Source organism: Sorex fumeus, unplaced genomic scaffold, assembly GCF_029834395.1.
Source record: "Sorex fumeus unplaced genomic scaffold, SorFum_2.1 ptg000092l, whole genome shotgun sequence".
Lineage (NCBI taxonomy): Eukaryota > Metazoa > Chordata > Mammalia > Eulipotyphla > Soricidae > Sorex > Sorex fumeus.
Window position 1 is genome coordinate 9,236,284 of NW_026606149.1, and position 20,155 is coordinate 9,256,438.

The 20,155-nt window shown below is 46.0% G+C and overlaps 1 protein-coding gene and 1 non-coding gene across 2 annotated transcripts in view; both read left to right on the forward strand.

The window, feature by feature from the left end:
• Window positions 1-8,813: 8,813 nt before the first annotated feature.
• On the forward strand, window positions 8,814-8,977 carry LOC130039667 (U1 spliceosomal RNA). Its single transcript, XR_008794946.1, has one exon. It is a non-coding gene; the product is annotated as a U1 spliceosomal RNA (small nuclear RNA).
• A 1,798-nt stretch (window positions 8,978-10,775) lies between these two features.
• CUNH18orf63 (chromosome unknown C18orf63 homolog) overlaps window positions 10,776-20,155 on the forward strand; it is a 48,372-nt gene continuing 38,992 nt past the window's right edge. Inside the window, exons 1-6 of the mRNA XM_056131526.1 lie at window positions 10,776-10,909; window positions 12,575-12,653; window positions 13,867-13,923; window positions 14,832-14,943; window positions 17,100-17,141; window positions 18,892-18,968. Coding sequence (XP_055987501.1) covers window positions 10,776-10,909; window positions 12,575-12,653; window positions 13,867-13,923; window positions 14,832-14,943; window positions 17,100-17,141; window positions 18,892-18,968 — 501 coding nt within the window. The remainder of the gene's footprint in view (window positions 10,910-12,574; window positions 12,654-13,866; window positions 13,924-14,831; window positions 14,944-17,099; window positions 17,142-18,891; window positions 18,969-20,155) is intronic.

Below are 20,155 nucleotides of genomic sequence, written 5' to 3' on the forward strand. Positions count from 1 at the left end.
GCGGGGCGCGCGGGGCGGCCGAGCCCGGACGGGGCGGCCCGCCGCACGCCGCCGGCGATTGGCCGGGAGCCCTGTCACTCCGAAGCCCCGCCCCGGGCTGTCACCCTCCGCCAATCCCCGCGCGCCCCGCCCCGCGGCCGCGGGCTGATTGGGTCCTGCGGACGCCCGTCACGCCCCCTCGGGCCTACGGGGCGGGGCGGGGCGGGGCGGGGCGGGGCTTCGCTGACGTCGCCCCGCGAGGGAGGTGCGAGGGGGCCGGGGCAGGGTCCCGCGCCGCGCTGGGGGCTGCCGCCCGGATTTCGCCGTCACGTCGGCCAGGCCTGGACGAGGTTGTGCGACCGAGGGAGCCGGGCTGCGAGTCCCGGGCGTAGTCCGAAGGGGCGGTGGGCTCTCAGGCCCGCGGAGAGTCCAGCTCCTGGACCCGGGCTGGACACCCCTGGGCGCTGTCGGGTGGGGTGTGCGCCCCACCCCGCGCACAGCCAAGGCAGGAGCAGTAGGGAAAGTGGCTGCGTAAGAGGCAAAAGCGCCTCCTTGCTCCTGCTGACCCCTGATTGGTGCTTCTTGGTGGTACTGTGTGTTCTGTTTTTTCTTTCTGGGTCACGCCCAGTGATGCTCAGGGGCTGCTCCTGGCTCTGCGCCCGGCGGGGCTTGGGGACCCTATGGGAGGCCCGGGACGGAGCCCAGGCGGCCGCATGCAAAGCAAACGCTCCCGTTTCGTGCATTGACAGTATTACTAGTCCTAACAGTATCACATCTCGGTAGTGCTGTGATTAGGATAAACCCTGCACAGTCGGTGGGAAACGCACCTGGAGGAGCATTTCCCCAGATGGGCCCTTCTGGGAAGTTTTGCAAGTCTGAGAAGGGCAGGTGAAGGAGAAACAGCATCGAAGAAAGGCCTCTGATGTTTGCTGTGTTCTCTTCTGTTCTGGTAATTCGTTCCAAGAAGAATTACACAATACGTTGCACAGGCAGGTCACCCTGGGTGCAGAAGGCTTTGAGAGGAGGTGCCCTGTGAACCCCACGTTCCCTCCTCTCCCTGATTACAGCCTCCCCGGGAACAGGGAATAGGGACCAGCAAGAAACCATTTCCCCGAGCATTCCAGCTGTTGTTCTTTCTCTCTCTTCCATGTCAAACACACACTGTCAGTGTAGTGATTTGTGAAGTTTTGTTCCACTTTCTCCTCTGTTATTCAGTACAGTTTTGGAAGTCCTAACCATAGAGATTGGCAAGAAAAAAAAAATCGAAGGGATCCACATTGGAATAGAAGTTAAACCATTTGCAGATGACATCATAAAAAGCATGTAAGACTCTTAAAAAAAAATCTAAGGAACAACAGACCAGTACAGCAAAGGAGCAGGGGAAAAAATCAATACACAAATCTCTATTGTATTTCTATATAAAAACAGAAAACCAGGAAAGAAAAAAATTAAAAAGCAGTCCCATTTAAAAGTGTCCAAAACATCAAATGCCTAGAACCAATTTTACAAAGCATGTTATATGTACATAAATCAACTACAGGTCTTTATTGACAGAAATACAAGGGACACGAAGGAATAGGAAAATATCCACATTTGTGGATTAGAATTAATATTGTCCAGAATGATCATCCTACTCAAAGCAGTCTACAAATTCAATTTTAAATTCCTATCAAAATTCTGATGACATTCCTGAAGTACTTAGAACAAACTCTTCTAAACTTTGTATCACTATCACCCCATTGATCATTGATTTGCTCGAGCGGGCCCAGTAACATCTCCATTCATCCCTGTCACATGCTAGTGTAGCCCGATGACATATTGGGGGCTCCTTCAGGGTCAGGAGAATGATGACTATCGTTGTTACTGTGTAAACTCACACAAATTGGGGGCGCGCGGCACCCACACGGCGGCGGCTCTATCTCTCCCGCCACCCGCGTTCGGTAGTCTCACCCTTCTACCACCCCGGAGAGGTCGATGGCGATGGTCAGGCGGGGGAAGGAACGAGGGCCAGGCTGGTTGGTATTAGTCGTAGTTTATTCTGATTCTTTCCTCTTCTCCCCTTGTCTCTCTCTCTCTCTCTCTGCTCCCATCTCTCTCTGTTTCTCCTCGTCTCTCCTGTCTCTGCTCCCATGCTACTTCATTCTCCTTCCCCATCCCCCTTCATCCTCCTCTTCCTTCTGATCCTCTCTGAACTTCTGCTTCTTCCTTCTGCCCCTCTCTGAACTCTCTTCTTCCTTCTTCTGCCCCTGTCTCACTCCTACAGTACAGTTAAATCCTCTCTCCTGAGGAATTGGGGGAACAATTACACATAGGTGTGGTCACAATCAATAGGGGTGGAGATGAACAGGGGTAGAAATCTTAGCCTCAGGGAAGACCGCTCCTAGGACGATCCTTCCTCAGCAGGAGGACCCACCCTAGAGCAGAATTCCATGGGTGTGCCTCTCCTCTCCTTGTCCGACAAGCATATAAAATATTATATAAATCATTTTGTATGGATACAGTAAGAAATATCTTAAACTTATAGAATTGCTCTCCTAGGGCCATCTCGATCTCAGACTACGGTGCTCAGGCCAGATAGTCTTTCCCACCCCTAGCAGGATCCTAGTCTTGTCGTTACCTTGGATCATGACAGCATTTGTCCATGATCAAACTCTTAACTTATAGTTAAGAATCGTGGCACTTTGGCCTGGCCCATTTCGCTGCCAGGGTAGCTCACCGCTTGCCCTGGGTCCATTCAGTCCCTCGTCGGGACCCTGCTTTTGGGGTGTTAGGAACTATGGGCAACTGAGGCTTAAGTCGAGAAAGATGATGCCCGGGAGTGAATAATATTCAAGGCCAATCAAATCCTAAATTACAAAGCATAATGTTAACGGTCTTTCTGTATCTATACAAAAAGGATATTACTTTAAAGTAAACTGTTCATAAGGCACAGGGAGAGGAGAAAGGCAATATTTCACTCATAAATATAAAATCATAAATTTCTGGGAAACTGATCTTACAAATTAACAAAGTCTGATTAAGGGGAAAGCTGATTAACTGGGTGGGAGAGCATAGGTAAGATTGTTTACAGATAAACACAATGGAAGTGGAAGTGCTTCAGGAGCACCGTGATGGGTGTAACCAGATTAAACCTAAACTTCTTGAAGGACAAAGCAATGTTACCCAACAGTTACTGTTTTTGGCATATGGAGTATGCCACGGGGAGCTTGCCAGGCTCCTTTGCCGTGCAGGTGGGACACTCTCAGTAGCTTGCCAGGCTCTCCGAGAGGGATGGAAGCTTTGGGGGCAGATTCTAATCACGTTTACATGTGTTCGCAGTCAGGCATATATGCAGGCGTGATACTCTCAGTAGACTGCCGGGTTCTCTGAGAGCGAATTAGAAAATAAGAGGTCTAAACTTTTTAAACTTTGTATAAAAGTATAAAACTTCCTGTATGCCAAAGCTACTTTGAGAAAAGAGATGGGAAGTACTATATTTTCTGACTTTAAAATATGGTACAAAACTATAGCAATCAAAACTGTGTGGTATTGAACAGACTCACAGACTCACAGACCTGGAACAAAATTGAGAACCCAGAGATAAACCAGAATTGAGAGCCCAGAGATAATTGGTCATAAAGATCTTTGAGCAATTCATTTATGAGCAGTTTGCTAGATGCATGGAATGGATCAAGAAAAAATCTTCAATAAATGATGGGGGAAAACATATATATGAAAAAAAAAAGAAAAGAAAACAAACTGGATCTGTACCTCACTCCATACACAAAGGTTAATTAAAACCGAATTATATATATCAATGTTAGACCTGAATGAATAACACACGAGGAAAATTTGGCAAAACTCTCCAGCATATGGATTTCAGAGGTGTCTTCTGTAATTTGACTCCATTGGCAAGATTAACAAATAAATAACTGGTTGGTGCTGGAGCAACAGCACAGGGGGTAGGGTGTTTGCCTTGCACGCGGCCGACCCAGGTTTGATTCCTAGCATCCCATATGGTCCCCTGAGCACTGCCAGGGGTAATTCCTGAGCGCAGAACCAGGAGTAACCCCTGACCCAAAAAGCAAATAAATAAATAAATGGTCAAAATAACAAGTTCAAAATTAAATGACACTATACTGAAAGGGAGAAGATATCTGCACTCAAGCATCAGATACAGGGTTAATATCTAAAATATATAATGCAGTCATAAAGCTCTGTACAAAAAAAGCCAGTAAGTCCATAAAAAAAATGGGTAGAGGAGATCACCCGAAGGGGCCACATGGTTGACGAGTAGGCACATGAAAAATGGTTCATCATTACCTGTTTTCAGGGAAACTCGTCAAAATGACAATGAAGTATCATCTCACACCAGTGGAAATGTCTCATATCATAGAGTGAAAACAGCCAGTATGGCAGGGGTATTGTGAGGAAGGGACCCTCACTCATTGCTGCTGGAAGTGCACTCCTCAAAAAAGTTTAGAATAGAGCTTTCATAGGACCCAAAGATCCCAAGTCTTGGCATCTATGCCCCAAACACAAAAACACTGATTTGAAAAGAAATCTGACTGTGTTCACTGCAGCTCTTAGAACAATCAATAGACAAGAGTATGAAAACAACCCAAATGTTGCAGGAAAGATGAGTGGGTAAAGATGTCATATTTTTTTTTTTTTGCTTTTTGGGTCACATCCAGCAATGCACAGGGGTTCCTCCTGGCTCTGCGCTCAGGAATTACCCCTGGCAGTGCTCAGGGGACCATACGGGATGCTGGGAATGAACCCAGGTTGGCCGTGTGCAAGACAAATGCCCTACCCACTGTGCTATGGCTCCAGCCCCAAGAAGTCACATTTAATATATACATAAATGTACATATATAAATGAGTTTGTGTAGCTATGAGGAAAGATCAAATCCTAGAGTTCATTCACTGTAACGTGGATGAAACTTTGAGGGCAAAATGCTGAGCTAAGGTAAAGAGAGAATGACAAATATCGCATCTCACTTATCTTACTACACGGTGAGACAAAGCAGGAGAATAGGAGGTCTGTCTGACCTTTTATTAAAAACAGGTCACCAAACAGGTCGTGATGATATGAAAGTAATGAAGGGACAGATGAGGAGTAACATGAAGACAGCTGATGGAGAGTCCTGGGCATTTTTCTGGTGGTGCAGTGCAGTAACTATGAACATCAAAACCACAAATGTTAAATATATAAAAAAAAAAGAAGTCATTGGAGGCTGTGGCAAGCTCGTGCACGGGTCCAGAGGTTGAGCGCGTACGGGGTGCTGCGGGCAGGGGCTCCGGGCCTGGCGGTGCCCGCTGGACGCTGGGGCGCCAGTCAGCATCTGGACTGACTACGCCGGGGGCAGGCAGAGAACGGGCACCCCTCAACGTGTACGCGGGGCGATGGACCTGCTGGCGCGGGGACCCTGGGAAGCAGTGCAGCTCTGCGCGTGCAGCAGCCAGGGGCACGTGATACTGCAGGGCACGTGACACGGCGAGGCCCCGCCCACCCCGGCGGTGTGTGCGCTTGGGATGCTGCAGGCGCAGTGCATCCTGGGAGCGCAGCTCACACGTGGCGAGCGGTGCGTGCCGGAAGTACAGAGTACGCTGGGAGGGGGGAGGGGAAGGGCTGGAGGGAATCGCACATGGTGCTGCGGTGCATGCTGGGAGCGCAGTGTATGCTGGGAGCGGGGGGGAGGGGAGAGGGAATCGCAGGCCGTGCTGCTGTGGTGCATGCTGGGAGCGCGGGCTCGCACGTGGCACTGCGGCGTGTGCTGGGCTTGGGGGGGGGGGAGGAGGAGAGAAGGAATTGCACGTGGAGCTGCGATGCATGCTGGGAGCACAGTGTCTGCTGGGAGCAGGGGGGAGGGGAGAAGGAATCGCATGTGGAGCCGCCGTGCATGCTGGGAGCGCGGGCTCGCACGTGGCACTGCGGCGTGTGCTGGGCTTGGGGGGGGGAGGAGGAGAGAAGGAATTGCACGTGGAGCTGCGATGCATGCTGGGAGCACAGTGTCTGCTGGGAGCAGGGGGGAGGGGAGAGGGAATCGCATGTGGAGCCGCCGTGCATGCTGGGAGCGCGGGCTCAGACGTGGCACTGCGGTGCATGCTGGGAGTGGGGGAGGAGTGGGGGAAATCTTTGCACGTGGCGCTGCAGTGCATGCTGGGAGCACGGGCTCGCACGTGTTGTTGCAGTGCATGCTGGGAGCACAGTATGTTGGGAGTATTGGGGGGGTTGGGAGACTCGCACGTGGAGCTACGGTGCATGCCGGGAGCCAAGGGGGGGGCTACATATAGTGCGGTGCACGCTGGGACCACGGGCGAGCGGCTCGCACATGGCCCGGTGGTGCATCTTGAGAGTGCGGGCTCGCACGTGGCGCCGCGGTGCATGCTGGGGGCTCGCACGTGGCGCCGCGGTGCATGCTGGGAGTGGGGCGCCTCCATATATAGCGGAGCATGCGGCCGGCCGAGCCAGAAGCCGGGAGCCGCGGAGGAGGCGCGTCGCGGGCCGGCGGCTGGGCCAGGAGGCCGCGTTCCCTGAGCGAGCCGAGAGGTGGGTGGGCCGGCGCCGCGGGGCGGGGTGGCAGGGGCGGCGGCCGGGTCCCTCGGCCCCTTCGGGTGGGCAGGGCATCGCCTCACCCCGTCCTGCGAACGCCGCGCCCGCGGGGCTCCCCTTGCGGTGCGGATGGGTCGGAACCGGCCGTGGGTGAACCCGCTGGTTCTCGGGGCGTGCGGGCACCCCGGCTCCGTGGGCGCTGCAGCCCCTGGGGGGGCGCCGTCTCGCTCCCTGGCCTGACCCGACCCGGTTCCCTGCCAGCTGGGAGCCCGTGGGCCTGGCGGGGGGCGGGGGTGTGGGTCGGAACCGGGCCGTCGGAGAACCTTCTAGCTCTCGGGCCGTGCGTGTTCTGTGGAGCGGGGGGCCCTGCCAGCCCAGACCGAGCCGGGAAGCCCCTGGGCCCAGCGGTGTGGATGGGTCGGAACTGGCCGTCGGGGAACCCCCTGGCTCTCGGCCACGCGCGTTCCGCGCCAGGACTCCGTGGGAGCCGGAGCAGCCGCCAGCTCAGCCCCGCCTGGGGCGAGTCGCCCGCGCCGTCCCCGGATATTCGCGCTGAGCGTTCTGGGGGATTCTAGAAGGATCCGCGGGTTCGGCCTGGCCCGATTGGACGGAGCGGACGGAGATCTCGCGCGGGCATCTCGCGAGGCTTGGGCACGGCGGTGATTGGCGGCGAGGCCAGGCGGCCCGCCCCCAGGTCTCGGTGGGCGTGGCCCGCAGCGTCTGGGCGTGGCTGGGCCGGGGTGTGCGAGGGGCGGGGTGTTGGGGGGGGTGGAGGGCGCCCCCGGCAGTGCCCCGGCCCCGCCCTGGGGCTGGCCTGACCGTGCTCGGGATGGGCCGTCCAGGACGCCTCCCGGTCCAGTGAGCCGGTCTCGGGGGCTGTGGGCACTGCCACTTCCCCCAGGACTCGGCGGGGCACACGGCAGGCTGCGGCCGCTCTGGATCCCTCGGGTGGGGCGTTGCCCATCGGAGCCCTTTATGCACACCAGGAAGGGGAGGAGCTGACCCGGGGCTCAAGGGCTGGCGGGAGCACCGCACGTGCGTTTCACGCTTGCGACTTCCGGTCCGGTTCCCCAGCACTGCTGGGCCAAAGGGCACCACGAGGTATGGCCCCAGCGCCCAGAATCGAAGTTACGTTAAGGTACTTTGAGCCTGTCTTCCCGGGAGGGCTGTAATTCCAGCAGCAGCAGCAGAGCTTGAGTTCCCTGATGTGGCTCCGCGGTCTGTCCTGTCGTACCCGAGTCTGCCCGTACCCAATACCTGAAAGGTGTGCCTGTGAGTTGCCACAGGTTCACATTTGGGAAAGGTGTCCCCAAGAGACGTCGCATTTATGGTTTTCTAAATTTTTATTTGCCCTTTGTATCTGAACACCGGGGTTTACAAAGTTGGTCATGACGATTTGTTGCAGGTACTCAATCGCAATCAATCACAAATGATCCTGTTATTCGTCAATTGCCTCGAGCAGGCCCCAGCAACGTCTCCTCCATCCTAGCCCTGAGATTATATTCAAGGCTCTTTAGGGGAATGAGACCCGTCATTGTTACTGGCATTGGGCATAATTTGGCAGGTATTCAATATGCCAGCACAAATTCTACCACCGTTGCTCCTTCCCACCACCATTATCTCCAGTTTTCCCAGCCACCCCTTTGAGCCTGCCTCTGCAGCGGGCCCTTAATTTTTTTTTATATTGCTCGTTAGAATTTTCTAAAGAACATCAAAAAGTGTTTTCTTGGGAGAAAGAGATTATGTGTCTCACCATAGAGCTATTAAGCCTTTGTATAACAAAGGAAGATGTTCCAGCTTAAGCCTTCAGTGTTGCTATTGTGTTGATGGAGATTAGACGCCTTCCACGTTACATCCCATCCAATCTGATGTACTCCAGGTTTGTCAGTATTCAAAATACTGTTTAATTCAAAATGGATTAAAGATCACATACTCTCGGAAGAGGAAGAGCGTCACAGAATGATAGGCCACAGATATGCCTCTGGACCCCAAAGGCACCATCCAGGTTTTTTAGAAATCAACCTTAGCTGTATATTTAAAATTTTCAAATTCCTGGAGTGCGCAGCCACATTTGCAGCCACATGAGTCTCATTCTTATACCAGGACTTAATGGCCCCCCCCGGGGTGAAAAAAAAACAATCTTCACATACTTTAAAAATTTTTTGAACTATTTTTAGTGGATTATTTGTAAAGAGCAATGTAAAATTATTTAAGTCCTGCTTTGGGGGTTGTGGAGAAGACATTTGAAATGTGGTGGTGGGTAGGTGTAATGGTGTTGGAATATTAAACGTTAGATCTCATTCTTACTGGCAGGGGAGATACCATGGTCATGAAGGTGGTCTTCCTAGGGCAAGGCTTATCCATTGTACTGCAGATGTGCTGACTCCTGCAATTTCCCCAAAGGTGGGAAATTTCGTTTGCATGATTTATGGTAGTTCGGGGCTGCGTTCATGCTCTCCCTTGGGGGAGGAGGGGGAACCAAAATGGATTGAAGGTCACACTATCAAACTAGAAACCATAAATTATACTGAGAAAAAAGTAGTCAAAGCTCTTTGTGGCGTTGACTCCAGAGGCGTCTTTAAATGGTTTAGTGCCATTCACCAAGCAAATGGAAGCAAAGATATAAATAGTAGTTTCTGTATCACAAATAAATAAGATAAAAAGACACCCCAAAGACAGGGAGAAAATGTTTTCTCACCACTTGCTCTGACACAGGGTTAATATACAAAGTACGTAGTTTTTTGTAAGACTTAACAAAAGCAAGCCCATCAAAAAGTGGGGAGAAGATATGAACACTTCATAATTTTTTAGTTTATTGATTGAGGTTTTGTGGTTTGAAATGCTGTTGATGAATTCTTAATTCCAATACCACACCCATCACCAGTTCTCTCCCCCGAGGACTCCTCCCTCCCTTCCCCCCACCCCCCACATATCCTAACCTGAACAGGCACTTTTGAAAGAAGACATACAGGGAAAGAGGGTATCTCGCCCACTTGGCAAAGCCTGGCAGTCTACCCCTGACGTATTCCATATGCCAAACACAGTAACAATAAGTCTCACAACTTGTTGTGCGGCATTACTGGTGCCCACTCAAGCAAATCAATGAACAACGGGAGGACAGTGACAGTGATGAAAGAACAGGGAGTGCACATCAAAACAAGAATGAGATGCTATCTCTCACACCAGTGACACTTTTTATATAAAAGGAACAACCAGTGCTTCTATGAATATGTGGGGGGGGGACCCTCATTCTCTGCTGGCGGGAATGTCAACTGGTTGAGCCCCTTTGGAAAGTAGTATGGACACCTCAAGAAACTAAAATGGGTGTGATCTAAAAATTCCACTTCTTAGCATCTGCCCCCAAAGACCCAAAACACAATTATCGCTGTTGTTTTCACAATAGCCAAAGTCTGGAAACTTGAGTGTCAAAGAACAGTAGAGTAGAAAAAGAAACTCATATACACACAATGGAATGTTACTCAGAAGAAAAGATAAAATTGTTCAATTTGCTGCTGTATTGATAAAACTAGAGTGTCATATGTAGAGTGACCTCAAACGGAAAGGGATAGGTGGCAGAATGATACCCGTCATACAGGGGTAGAAAGAAACAAAAGACGGCCAAAGGCAACAGAATTGGTGAGTTGGTCTACAGAACTGAGCTTCCCCGAGGGCAGGGGGGTGGGAGGGATCCCTGGACATTCATGGAGAATAGCAAGCATGTATGCATGAAATTATCATTAACATTATTGTAACTCACAGTACGTTAGTCAAAATGGAAAAGAACTCTAAAGTTCTAAAAATAATTGGGGGGGCTGGAGCGATAGCACAGCGGGGAGAGTGTTTGCCTTGCACGCGGCCAACCCAGGTTCGATTCCCAGCATCCCATATGGTCCCCTGAGCACCACCCGGGGTAATTCCTGAGTGCAGAGCCAGGAGTAACCCCTGTGCAGGAGTAACCCCTGTAACCCGGGTTTGACCCAAAAAAGCAACAAAAAAAATATTTGGGGATGTTATGAAAGTGTTCTCAACTATGTAGTGATGGCTTCATAATTCTGTGAATATAGCAAAAGGAAATACTCAACTCACATTGGATTGTTACTAGAATTTCTCAGAGACGAAATGTCGATGACTTATTATCCACTTCTGATGCAAGAGCAAATATTTTATGATAGGTTGATGTGCGTACCCTAGTAGTTTTTTGCCACTTTATTCCTGATTGTTTTCAAAGGTCTGAGTGCCCGGGCATCCCACCAGCGGGAATATGAATGTTCCTAAGCAGCAGTCGTTGTTCTTCATCACTGTTCCGGATTTACACAAACTATGTGCCACCAGGATAACACTGAAGAATGGCATAGGAGAGCCTGAGATTTGGAGTAAAGTGCTAAAGCTGTGCAGGTAAATTCTGTTTTTGCTTCTGTTTCGAGGCATGTATGAGCTGTTATAGAAATATCTTCTTTGAATCAAACATCGGTATGTCATTTTAAAATTAAAAAGTTCCATTTTGTTCTAGCCGCACATGAGTGAAATACATGTATGGAGGGATTTAAATAGTCAAACGAGGGACTGGAGAGGCATTACAGTGGGTTGGGCACATACCTTGCATGTGACCCCTGAGCACAGAGCCCGAACTCAGCTCTGAGCATTGCTAAGAATGCAATTTGGGACACACATGAAGTTTGTCCCCAAAACAAAAAATCCTCAGTGGAACGAGTACAGTTTCTTAATTTTCAAGTTAACACTGAAGAGCATTTCTCCAAGAAATACCTTAAAAATAACTGAATTCTATGATATAAAACTTCAGGATTATTTAGAATCTTCCACGTATTAGTCTTTAAATCATTTGAGGCCCTTGAAAGGACTTTGAGAATAGCTGACAAGGCTGGCTCTCAGTACCCGATTTTCTTGAGATTGCTCGGGGTCAGAATAAAAGGAAGACACACTTGGGGAGGTTCCATCTCTCTCCTGTGTAGAAAATGTGCTTTCTTTCCTTTCTGTATTTTCCCACCCAAATCCATGCCGGAGTCTGTGTCCTTCATGCAGTGTCTTCTGATAGCCATTTGAGCGTCTGCCTTTGCCCCTTTGGGAAACAAATTGGTAGAAAACGTTAAGCAAGATTTCCATCTGTTTGCCCTCAAGTTGAAGAGGGCAGTGCCCAGAGCAGTTATCTTGAATTGCCCTTCTAGAAATTGCCAGAGAGAGGCTGGAACAGAGGGAGCAGAGAACTCCAAGACCAAAACAGGCCTGCTACCCATAGAGCGCGTGAAATCCGCCTCCCTTCTCTGGGTATAACTTGACACGTGCAGGCTCATACCTGTTAAAAGTTGTCCTTGACAACCCGTTCTGTGTTTCCCCCATGTTTCCTTGACTTTGAAACAAAGTTGTTGTTAATTTAAAGTATGATGAATTATTTTTGAAGTTTATTTTATTGTTTTGTCAGAGAATGCCCTAGCCATTTCATTCCAGCTTAGAAAGAATCTCCTTTTTCAAGGAAATTTAATCAGTTACAAAACTGAGGTAGTTGATAACATCACTGTTGAGCCTTGGACTCTTACCTCCAGCGTTTCCCAGCTACCTACCGCTTAAAAACAGTTACAGCCGGTAAGGCACTTACCTTACACGAAACTGGCATTGCCAGGAGCACTGCCAGGAGCGATCCCTGAGCAGACCCAGCAGAGTAAGCCCTGAGTGCAGGTTTTTGTTGATTCCCAAAACAAGAAACCACATGAAAATAAGAAAAAGGTAAGAAACAGTCAAAAGAATTGAGTTCTTTACAGAACTTTAGATTTCTGTATGTCTACACTTCAGACTTCAGTGCTGTTCATATTCTGTTTCTATTTTGCTGCTCTTCATATTTGAAATGTTCACAGGTTAAAAATAAGAAAGCTGAGAAACTGATTAGCGCGTGTCCAGCATACATTGCGAAGGGGGAGAGAGGGAAGCCAGTCCTTGGCTAAAGGAAACAAGTTTGTGATGTGAATTAAAGAATTGCATTTTAAAATGTAGCAATAAAGTAAAAATAGTACGCAAGTGTACTTAAATGAACGTGTTTCTTCTCCACAGGCAATTGCTGTTTCTGTACCAAGATATTCTGATAGCGCCTGTGCCTGGAATATTGAGTGAAATTTGGATAGTGATGGCGGTTAGTGTAAAAACTTGTTATTAAGTAAGATTATTACTGGAGGCAGTATTAAGGACTTCCATTATTATAGCAAACTGAAGATTATTTGTAAACGATAGATCACAATAAATTGTGGGGTTTTGTTTGGTTTTGTGGTGCCAGGGCTCCAGCGCAGGACCTCATGCATGCAAGGCAGGCACTCTGAAATGGCTGTGACCCTGGCGTGGCTCTGTGTTGGGGTTTGATTCATTCATGTACAGTTGATTTTTATCGACCTGCTACTTAAAATCCGTATTTGTGTTTCTGATGTTTAGTGTTCTTCATCACAGATACTAAGGGAAAGACTGTTGATGAATTAAATACAGCACAGTTTGTTAATCGAGGAAGAACAAGGCTAGAGGTAGTTCCAGTTAAAGTGCTTCCTGGGCGTGTTGGTGCACCTGGGTTCAAGTCAAGTACCACGTATGGTCCCTGAGCATCGCTAGGATTGACCCCCCCTCATTGTAGAGCTCGAAGAACAATGGGTGTGGCCCCCAAGGAAGTTTTTTGTAATAGTAAGAAATGGCTAATCCTTATACTATGTAGAATTGTATTTAATTAAATGAAGAAATTTGTCATTTCAAGATTTCCTCGTTTTTAAAAACTCAGATCATCATTTTTCAATTTGGAGATTTTATTTACAATTTTTTCTGTTAATAGCACTAATACGATGTCAGAATTTTTTATTTCAGGCTATATGATTGTGTGTTCATCTTTTATCTTCTCCTGAATATAGTTTATTTTGAATGGCTAAGGCCACTTTGGGTGTGCTGAGCTTGAAGGACTTGGGGGGTCACCAGAGCCACACCTGAAGGTGTTGAGGGCCATGTGGTCAGGAAACTGTATGGGTCACCCGTGTGCAAGGCAAACGCCCTACCTGCTGTACTATCACTCAAGCCCCCAAATCCATTTAATTATTAATTTTAAAGAGCTTGTATATTAAGAAAACTTAAATATTAAGAAAACTTAAATATGGGAAAATAATTGTTCTCTTCTGGATTTGTCACTTTTAGAATATACCCACAGATTCTATTTCTGTAGCAATGGTCATTACTGTCGTCTCCACATAAAAACTGTTTGATGGACCTGATTCTGTACACTCTGCCATTGTCATGTGATTTTAAATTGTTGTTGCTTTATCTTATTTACTAATATATTCAGTAAGTCATTTTTAATGTGATTTTTCTGGTTACAGGTTTCATTTTATAAATCTGGAAAACTTGATGCCTATTTTGAAAAATACGAAGCTAAGGTAACCTTTTTAAAGAAATAATTCCAGATGCTATTTGTTTTTTGTTCAATATCTTTTGTCATTAAATGATAGTTAGAATATATTTTGTATAGGTTATTGCTATGCAGATTAAAACATCCAATAGTGTTCTTCCAAACAGCACCTTTAGTTGAGAAAGGGGAAAACCTTAATTTTTGTTGAGTTTTTTTTTGCAATTATTTATTGACAGGCATAATTTTATTTACTACATATATTTCAAAAATATAATTAACGATAATGTAAATATTATAGTATACAGTGCTAAATAAACTTAAGGTAAGGTGGCATGTGGCACGAGTCTGCAGAGACCTAGAGCAGGCATACAACTAAGCTGGTTTAATCCTTGGCACCTTATATGGGACCCTTGCCAGGAGTAAGCCTGAGTACCACTGGTTGACCCAAAAAAAAAAAAAAATAAAGTGTGTTCCCGGAACACTATCAGAGTAATAAAGTATGTAGTGTTTACTAGAATTATACAGGTCTGGCTTCTTATGTGTGGAGCAGAATCCAAAGTTAAGTTTAATATTATAATGTAGGAGTTGTAATAGTCCTGTGGGGCCCAGGTGAGCATGCATTTTGGAGTTTAAATTACAAATCATCAGGTAGAGTTTAACCATTATAACATGACAGAAGTCCAATTCAAAGGAACCATCTTTTGAACATTTAAGTTTAGAATTAGATAGCGTTAGCTATAATGGTAGCCCAGAGACCAGATTTATACACAGAGGAACCAGGTTCTTGGGTTGTAATTTTGTGGGAGGAGCCAACTGTGCTCAGAACTTATTCCTGTCTCAGTGCTCAGGCCTGGGATTGAACCCAGGTTGATCACATTGCAACACAGTGCCTTGCTTGCTATCAATTTGTTCATGGTTGCCTCTTACTGTTTTTAGATGGAGACTACACAGAAAGTACTTCCCGTGGTACTTCAGAATTGCCTTTCATTTACTCTCACGGCGAAGCTTGCTCCATCCTGGAATAGAACTGGCCATCTCTTGGTGCAAGGTGATGCTTGGCTTTAGTCTTTGGGACATGCTGAAACATACTAAAGCGTACGACTGTTTTTAATTTCAGATTGTGTCCTCTTTAGAGGATAGTTTTCACTTCATTTTCGGGGTGGAGAGTGAGTTTGTTCTGTACTTGCCCATATTTAGGGCCTTCTCCTGGCTTTGTGCCCAGGGATCTTTCGTGAAGTACTCAGGAAAGCATGCAGTTCCAGGGCTCAACCCTAGGCCTCCCCCACGCAGAGCGTGCACTCAGCCTCTTGAGCAGTTTCTCCAGTGTTTGAGGACAGTATTTATGTTTTCAGTTAAGGTCTTTATTTTTTCGATTTTTGTAACTAGGATTTAAAAGTTATAGTTGAGTTTTAGGCAAATAGTATTTCAGCACCAGTCCCATCACTAGTGTCCACTTGCCTCCACTAGTGTTCCCATATTTCCTCCCCATTCTCACCTGTCACCTTGAAGCGCCCACTACAGTTTCAGTGGTCGCAGCCGTGATCTCGTGTTTTCAGTGTTGTGGACTCTGTTTTGGGCATATTACTGCACCACTCACTCATATCACCAGTACAACTGAAGTGCTGATGCCTGTTCATTACTTCTCATTCTCTTCCCCACTTGATTTCTTTCCTTTTCTGTCTTTCTCGCTAAACACTGAGATCAAGGGTGATGTAGGCCTCCTGCTTTTACAACATTTTACAATATTTTTCCTCATCTTGTATTCTATATACCACAGGTGCATGAGATCATCCTGTGTTTGCCTTTCTTAGGGTTTACTTCACTCAACACCATATCTACTGGTTTCAACCATATTGCAGCAAATTGCATGATTTCATCATCCTTGCAGCTGCAAAGTGTTTCATTGTTTAGAAGTACCATACTCCATCTGTTGCTAGGCACCTAGGCTGATTCCATATCTCGGCTATTGTACTGAATGCATAATGGTGTGCATATCCTTTGGAGAGAGTGTTTTATGTCCTGGAGGTAGATGCCCAAACGTGGAAGTGCTGGGACTTAGCGGCGGTTCAATTCTGAGTTCATTGAGAACTCTTTATACTGTTTTCCAAAGGAATTGTACCAGACAGCATTGTACCATTCAGCATTAGTGGATGAGAGTTTCTTTTTCACCACATCCCCACCAAAACATTGTTCCTGTTATTTCTGATACGTGCCATTCTCACTGGTGTGAGACAGTGTTTCATTGTCATTTTGGGTTGAATTTCTCTGATGGTAAGGGATGCTGAGCATGTCTTCATGTACCTTCTGGCCATCCCCTGTTTTCCTCTGAGAAGTGTCTGTTCATTTCTAGAGGACAGTTTTTAAAGCATGGTCTTGGCAAGCCCACAACCTCACAGTCTGCTCCTTACTCAGGGATAGTATCCAAAGGCTTACTGGTGGATTTTCAAAATTTTATTCATTCCCCATAGAATTACAAAGTCATAAATTATAAAATTACAAATTCATGGTTGGGTTACCCTTCTCCCCATTTGCCTTCCACACACCAGTCTGCCTCTAAGCTGATGGTTTATGAAAAAAATATTAGCTAATACTTAATATTTCAAGAATAAATACGGGGCTGAGACGATAGTACAGTGGTCTGCGCTTGGCTTGTACCTGCCAACCTGGTTCGTTCCCCGGCATCCCATATGTTTCCCAAGTACCACCAGGAAATAATTCCTGAGTACACAGACAGGACAGACCCCTGAGCATCCCTGGGTGTGACACACAAAAAGAAAGGAATAAACATGTTACTAAGCATATTCATCAGAACCAAAAGGCTATCCTAAAATTTCATATTGAGACATGATTGTTTTCTAAATTTTTGTTTTTATTTTATGGGTGGATACAGTTATTCATGATTGTGTATTAGGCATACAATATTCCAACACTAATCCTACTTCACCAGTGCTCCAGTCTTCTTCGTGACAGGTACTTTTTAATGACTTCTGGCACTGTGGTTTATTTTCTCGATGTTCTATGCCAGGAAATACTCATGGGAGAATTTAGCTATTTATGAAAGATACTTCATAAATCTTTTAATTGAAAAGGCCCTTCAAAACACTTTTTAAAAATTTTTCTTAGGTTTGATAATTTCACATACATAGAGCTATTCAGCATGATTTGTAAGTTATAATAATATGGTATATCCTCTGAATTTTTTAGGCAAAGAATTTCTTTCTCAGATGGGCAAGCTAAATGCTATTGGTAAGTACATAAAATCGCACTAGTCAGTAATAGATAAAATATTACCATCCGGGCAGAAGAGATAGTGCAGGGATTAAGGCACTTATATGTGGCCAATCCTAGTTCTATCCCCAACACCACACACAATCTCCTGCGCCCTCCAGGACACGCCTGAGCACAGAGCCAGCAAAAGCTTTGACACTGCTGATTTAGGCTCCCAAAAGGAAAAAAATTAACAACTGCTACTTAAAAAAATTGCCTATGAAACAAATATTTTCATCGGATGTATTATCACAAAAGTTTCATTCAAGAAACCACCTTGTGGTCAGTGTTCCAAATGTTAGTGTTATCTATAAAAGTAAAACCTCTTTTCTTTTAATGGGAATAAAAGCTATACTTTTTACTTCTTTATTTAAAGGACTTCTTTGTTATAATAAAGAACTTCGAATATGCGGAATTTACTGACTATAGTTTCCAGATAATACCATTAAAAAAACCTCTTTAGTACTCTTGTTAATAAAACTATTTCTTCTGAGAACAAGGTATTTTTCTCCTAAAAATCAAAGGCTATCTAAAAAGACACGCATGATCTAAAATAGCAGTGTGTTACATAATCAAATCATTCCATTGATACCCACGGTTACATTGCTGGTAGACCCATTCCAAAGCAGACAGGTGAAATCTGGGCCCTCAGACATTATTGGTGTCAGTCTCAGTAACTTTCAGTGACAGTCTTGGTGACTTCATCACTGTTGTAGAGACTTGAAATCCTGGGCTGGTGCCTAGAATCCACGCTTCCACCAGAGCTGACTTGGAAGATGTGCCCTCTGCACTCCTTATGCTGGGTTTTATTTTTAAGTTGGATGGTGGCAATCACTGCAGTCAAGCTCTGGACCAGTGAGTTGATTTCCAAGCTACTGTGAGAATAGAGTTTTTAGTCTTTAAAGAAACAATTTGGGGGCTGGAGAGAGAACACACAGGTAAGGCACTTGCCAGGCATGTACCTGACCTGGTTTTCATCCCCGGTACCCCATATGGCCCTTCAAGATTGCTTAGGAATGCTACCTGAGCGCAGAGCTTGGAGTAATTCCTGAGCACCACTAGGTGTGGCTCACAGCAAATAAAAAATAATTATTCAGAGGGAAAATAAAATGTTTTTACTCTATTTAGCATTCCACAGAAAAACTGATAAATTGTGATAGCTCATCAGATTTTCGCAGACAACATATAGCCTTGTAACTAGTTCTCAGAGCAGGGACCCAAACATTACCAATCTACTTGATGCTTCCTCATAGGTTTTGCTGGTACCCTCTTCCCAAGATAACCACTAATCATTTTAATAAGATTTAAACCTAGAGGTGGGGCTGAACTGTATTTCCAGTATATTTGAGCACATTTTTTTCTAAAAGACAGCTGAATTCATAAACATTATGTACAACCTCTTCCCTGTATGTGAAGGTGGTTTCCAGTAATTCCAAACTCATAAAGGCATTTGTTGAATTTCCTCTCAAGTGAAGGAAATTTGTTTTACTACAGTGACCTTCACCCAACCAGATACACACGAATTGTTGAAGTCTCTTGGTGTCACCTGTTCAGACTGTCAAAGGTTTATGATGATTATTTTTATCAACATGTGAAGAGATTTTTCATTCTTAATTGTGTTCTAATATGAATAAATTGTTAGTGCCGTTTCTTCTCTTATGAAAATACTTGATTTTATATCATAGAATAATGATTTCAGAAAGTTCACAATTAAATATTTTATTTTTAGCATTAGACATCAATGTTACAGAAAGTCAGATTTGTCTAAGTGTAGAAGCTTACATGATCAGACTACCACCACCTCAGGTACCACATATTTTTATTTTCTAATTAGCTTTACTGTGTTTACCATATGTTTAATGTGTTTATTATATGTAACTTAATAAGATTTCAGCATAAAAATTCTTAAGTGTTTGATACACAGCTAGCGTTCAAACTGTTTACGCAAAGTAGGACTGATCTAATTCTATTATCCTGCCCCCAAGTCGCTTTGGGTAGCATTCAACACACTACACGACCTAATCCCTCAGCAGCACGCCCTTACTGCCCCATCTCTCGTCCCCAAATGCTAAAACTAATCCTTTCAGCCCTGTTGAAACGTAGTATTCCGCCATTGCAATCTAGTAGCCATTTTTAAAATATGGAATACTTAGCAGACTTGTTCGTAGACTTACCTTTTATTTTGCCTTTTCTTGTAGCAACCAGCTTACATACTAAATACTTACGTGGCAGTGAAGGAAACCCACGCACTCCCTTGGAAGATTAGGGGCCATTTCCCTAAAGTAACTTACATACTTATAGTCACTCAATATAGGTATTTTCCTTCCTGTAGACTTGGCGTTCCATCAGTACTCACGGGGTGGAGAGAGACTTGGTTATTTTGCTCCACGTGACACATTTGGTCACCTCTGTGTCAAGAGAGAAAGAGGTATTCCTCTGGCAGTTAGTGGATACAGACTGGGCTTGCTGCTAGATTCTCTAATACCCTGCGCAGTGACCCCACGCCTGGCAGAGAATGTCTGGCCCAGATTGTCGGGGGAGTCCAGGCAGAGAGTGCCCAGGCACCGGCCATCCAGCTTTCTCTCTGCCCAGAGCCGTCCTGCTGCTTGGCTCCACAACCTGTTCGCCTTTCAGGGCCAACCTAAATGCTGGTCCTTTTATAGTTTTGTTTCAGTTTGGGGGTGGCCTGTCATTGGATGAATGGCTCTGATCTCAGAGCCACAAAAGTTATATAAACTAGTAGGAATGGTGACTTGGCTTTCTATTGCTAACATGGGTCAGTGACATGAACAGCTTAGGAGTTCTTCTCCTGGAGTTGGGACACCTTCCCAAGGGCCCAGGGACATGATGATGTCTCACCGCCTCTGAAACCTAGGCTTGTGTTGGTAGAGTTACTCACTTTTATGCCCTACTCATCACAAAGTATTGCATTTTCCTTTTGTATTTTCTAGACTTGCTACCTCAGTTTTGAACCAGCTTAGACATTGACAGAA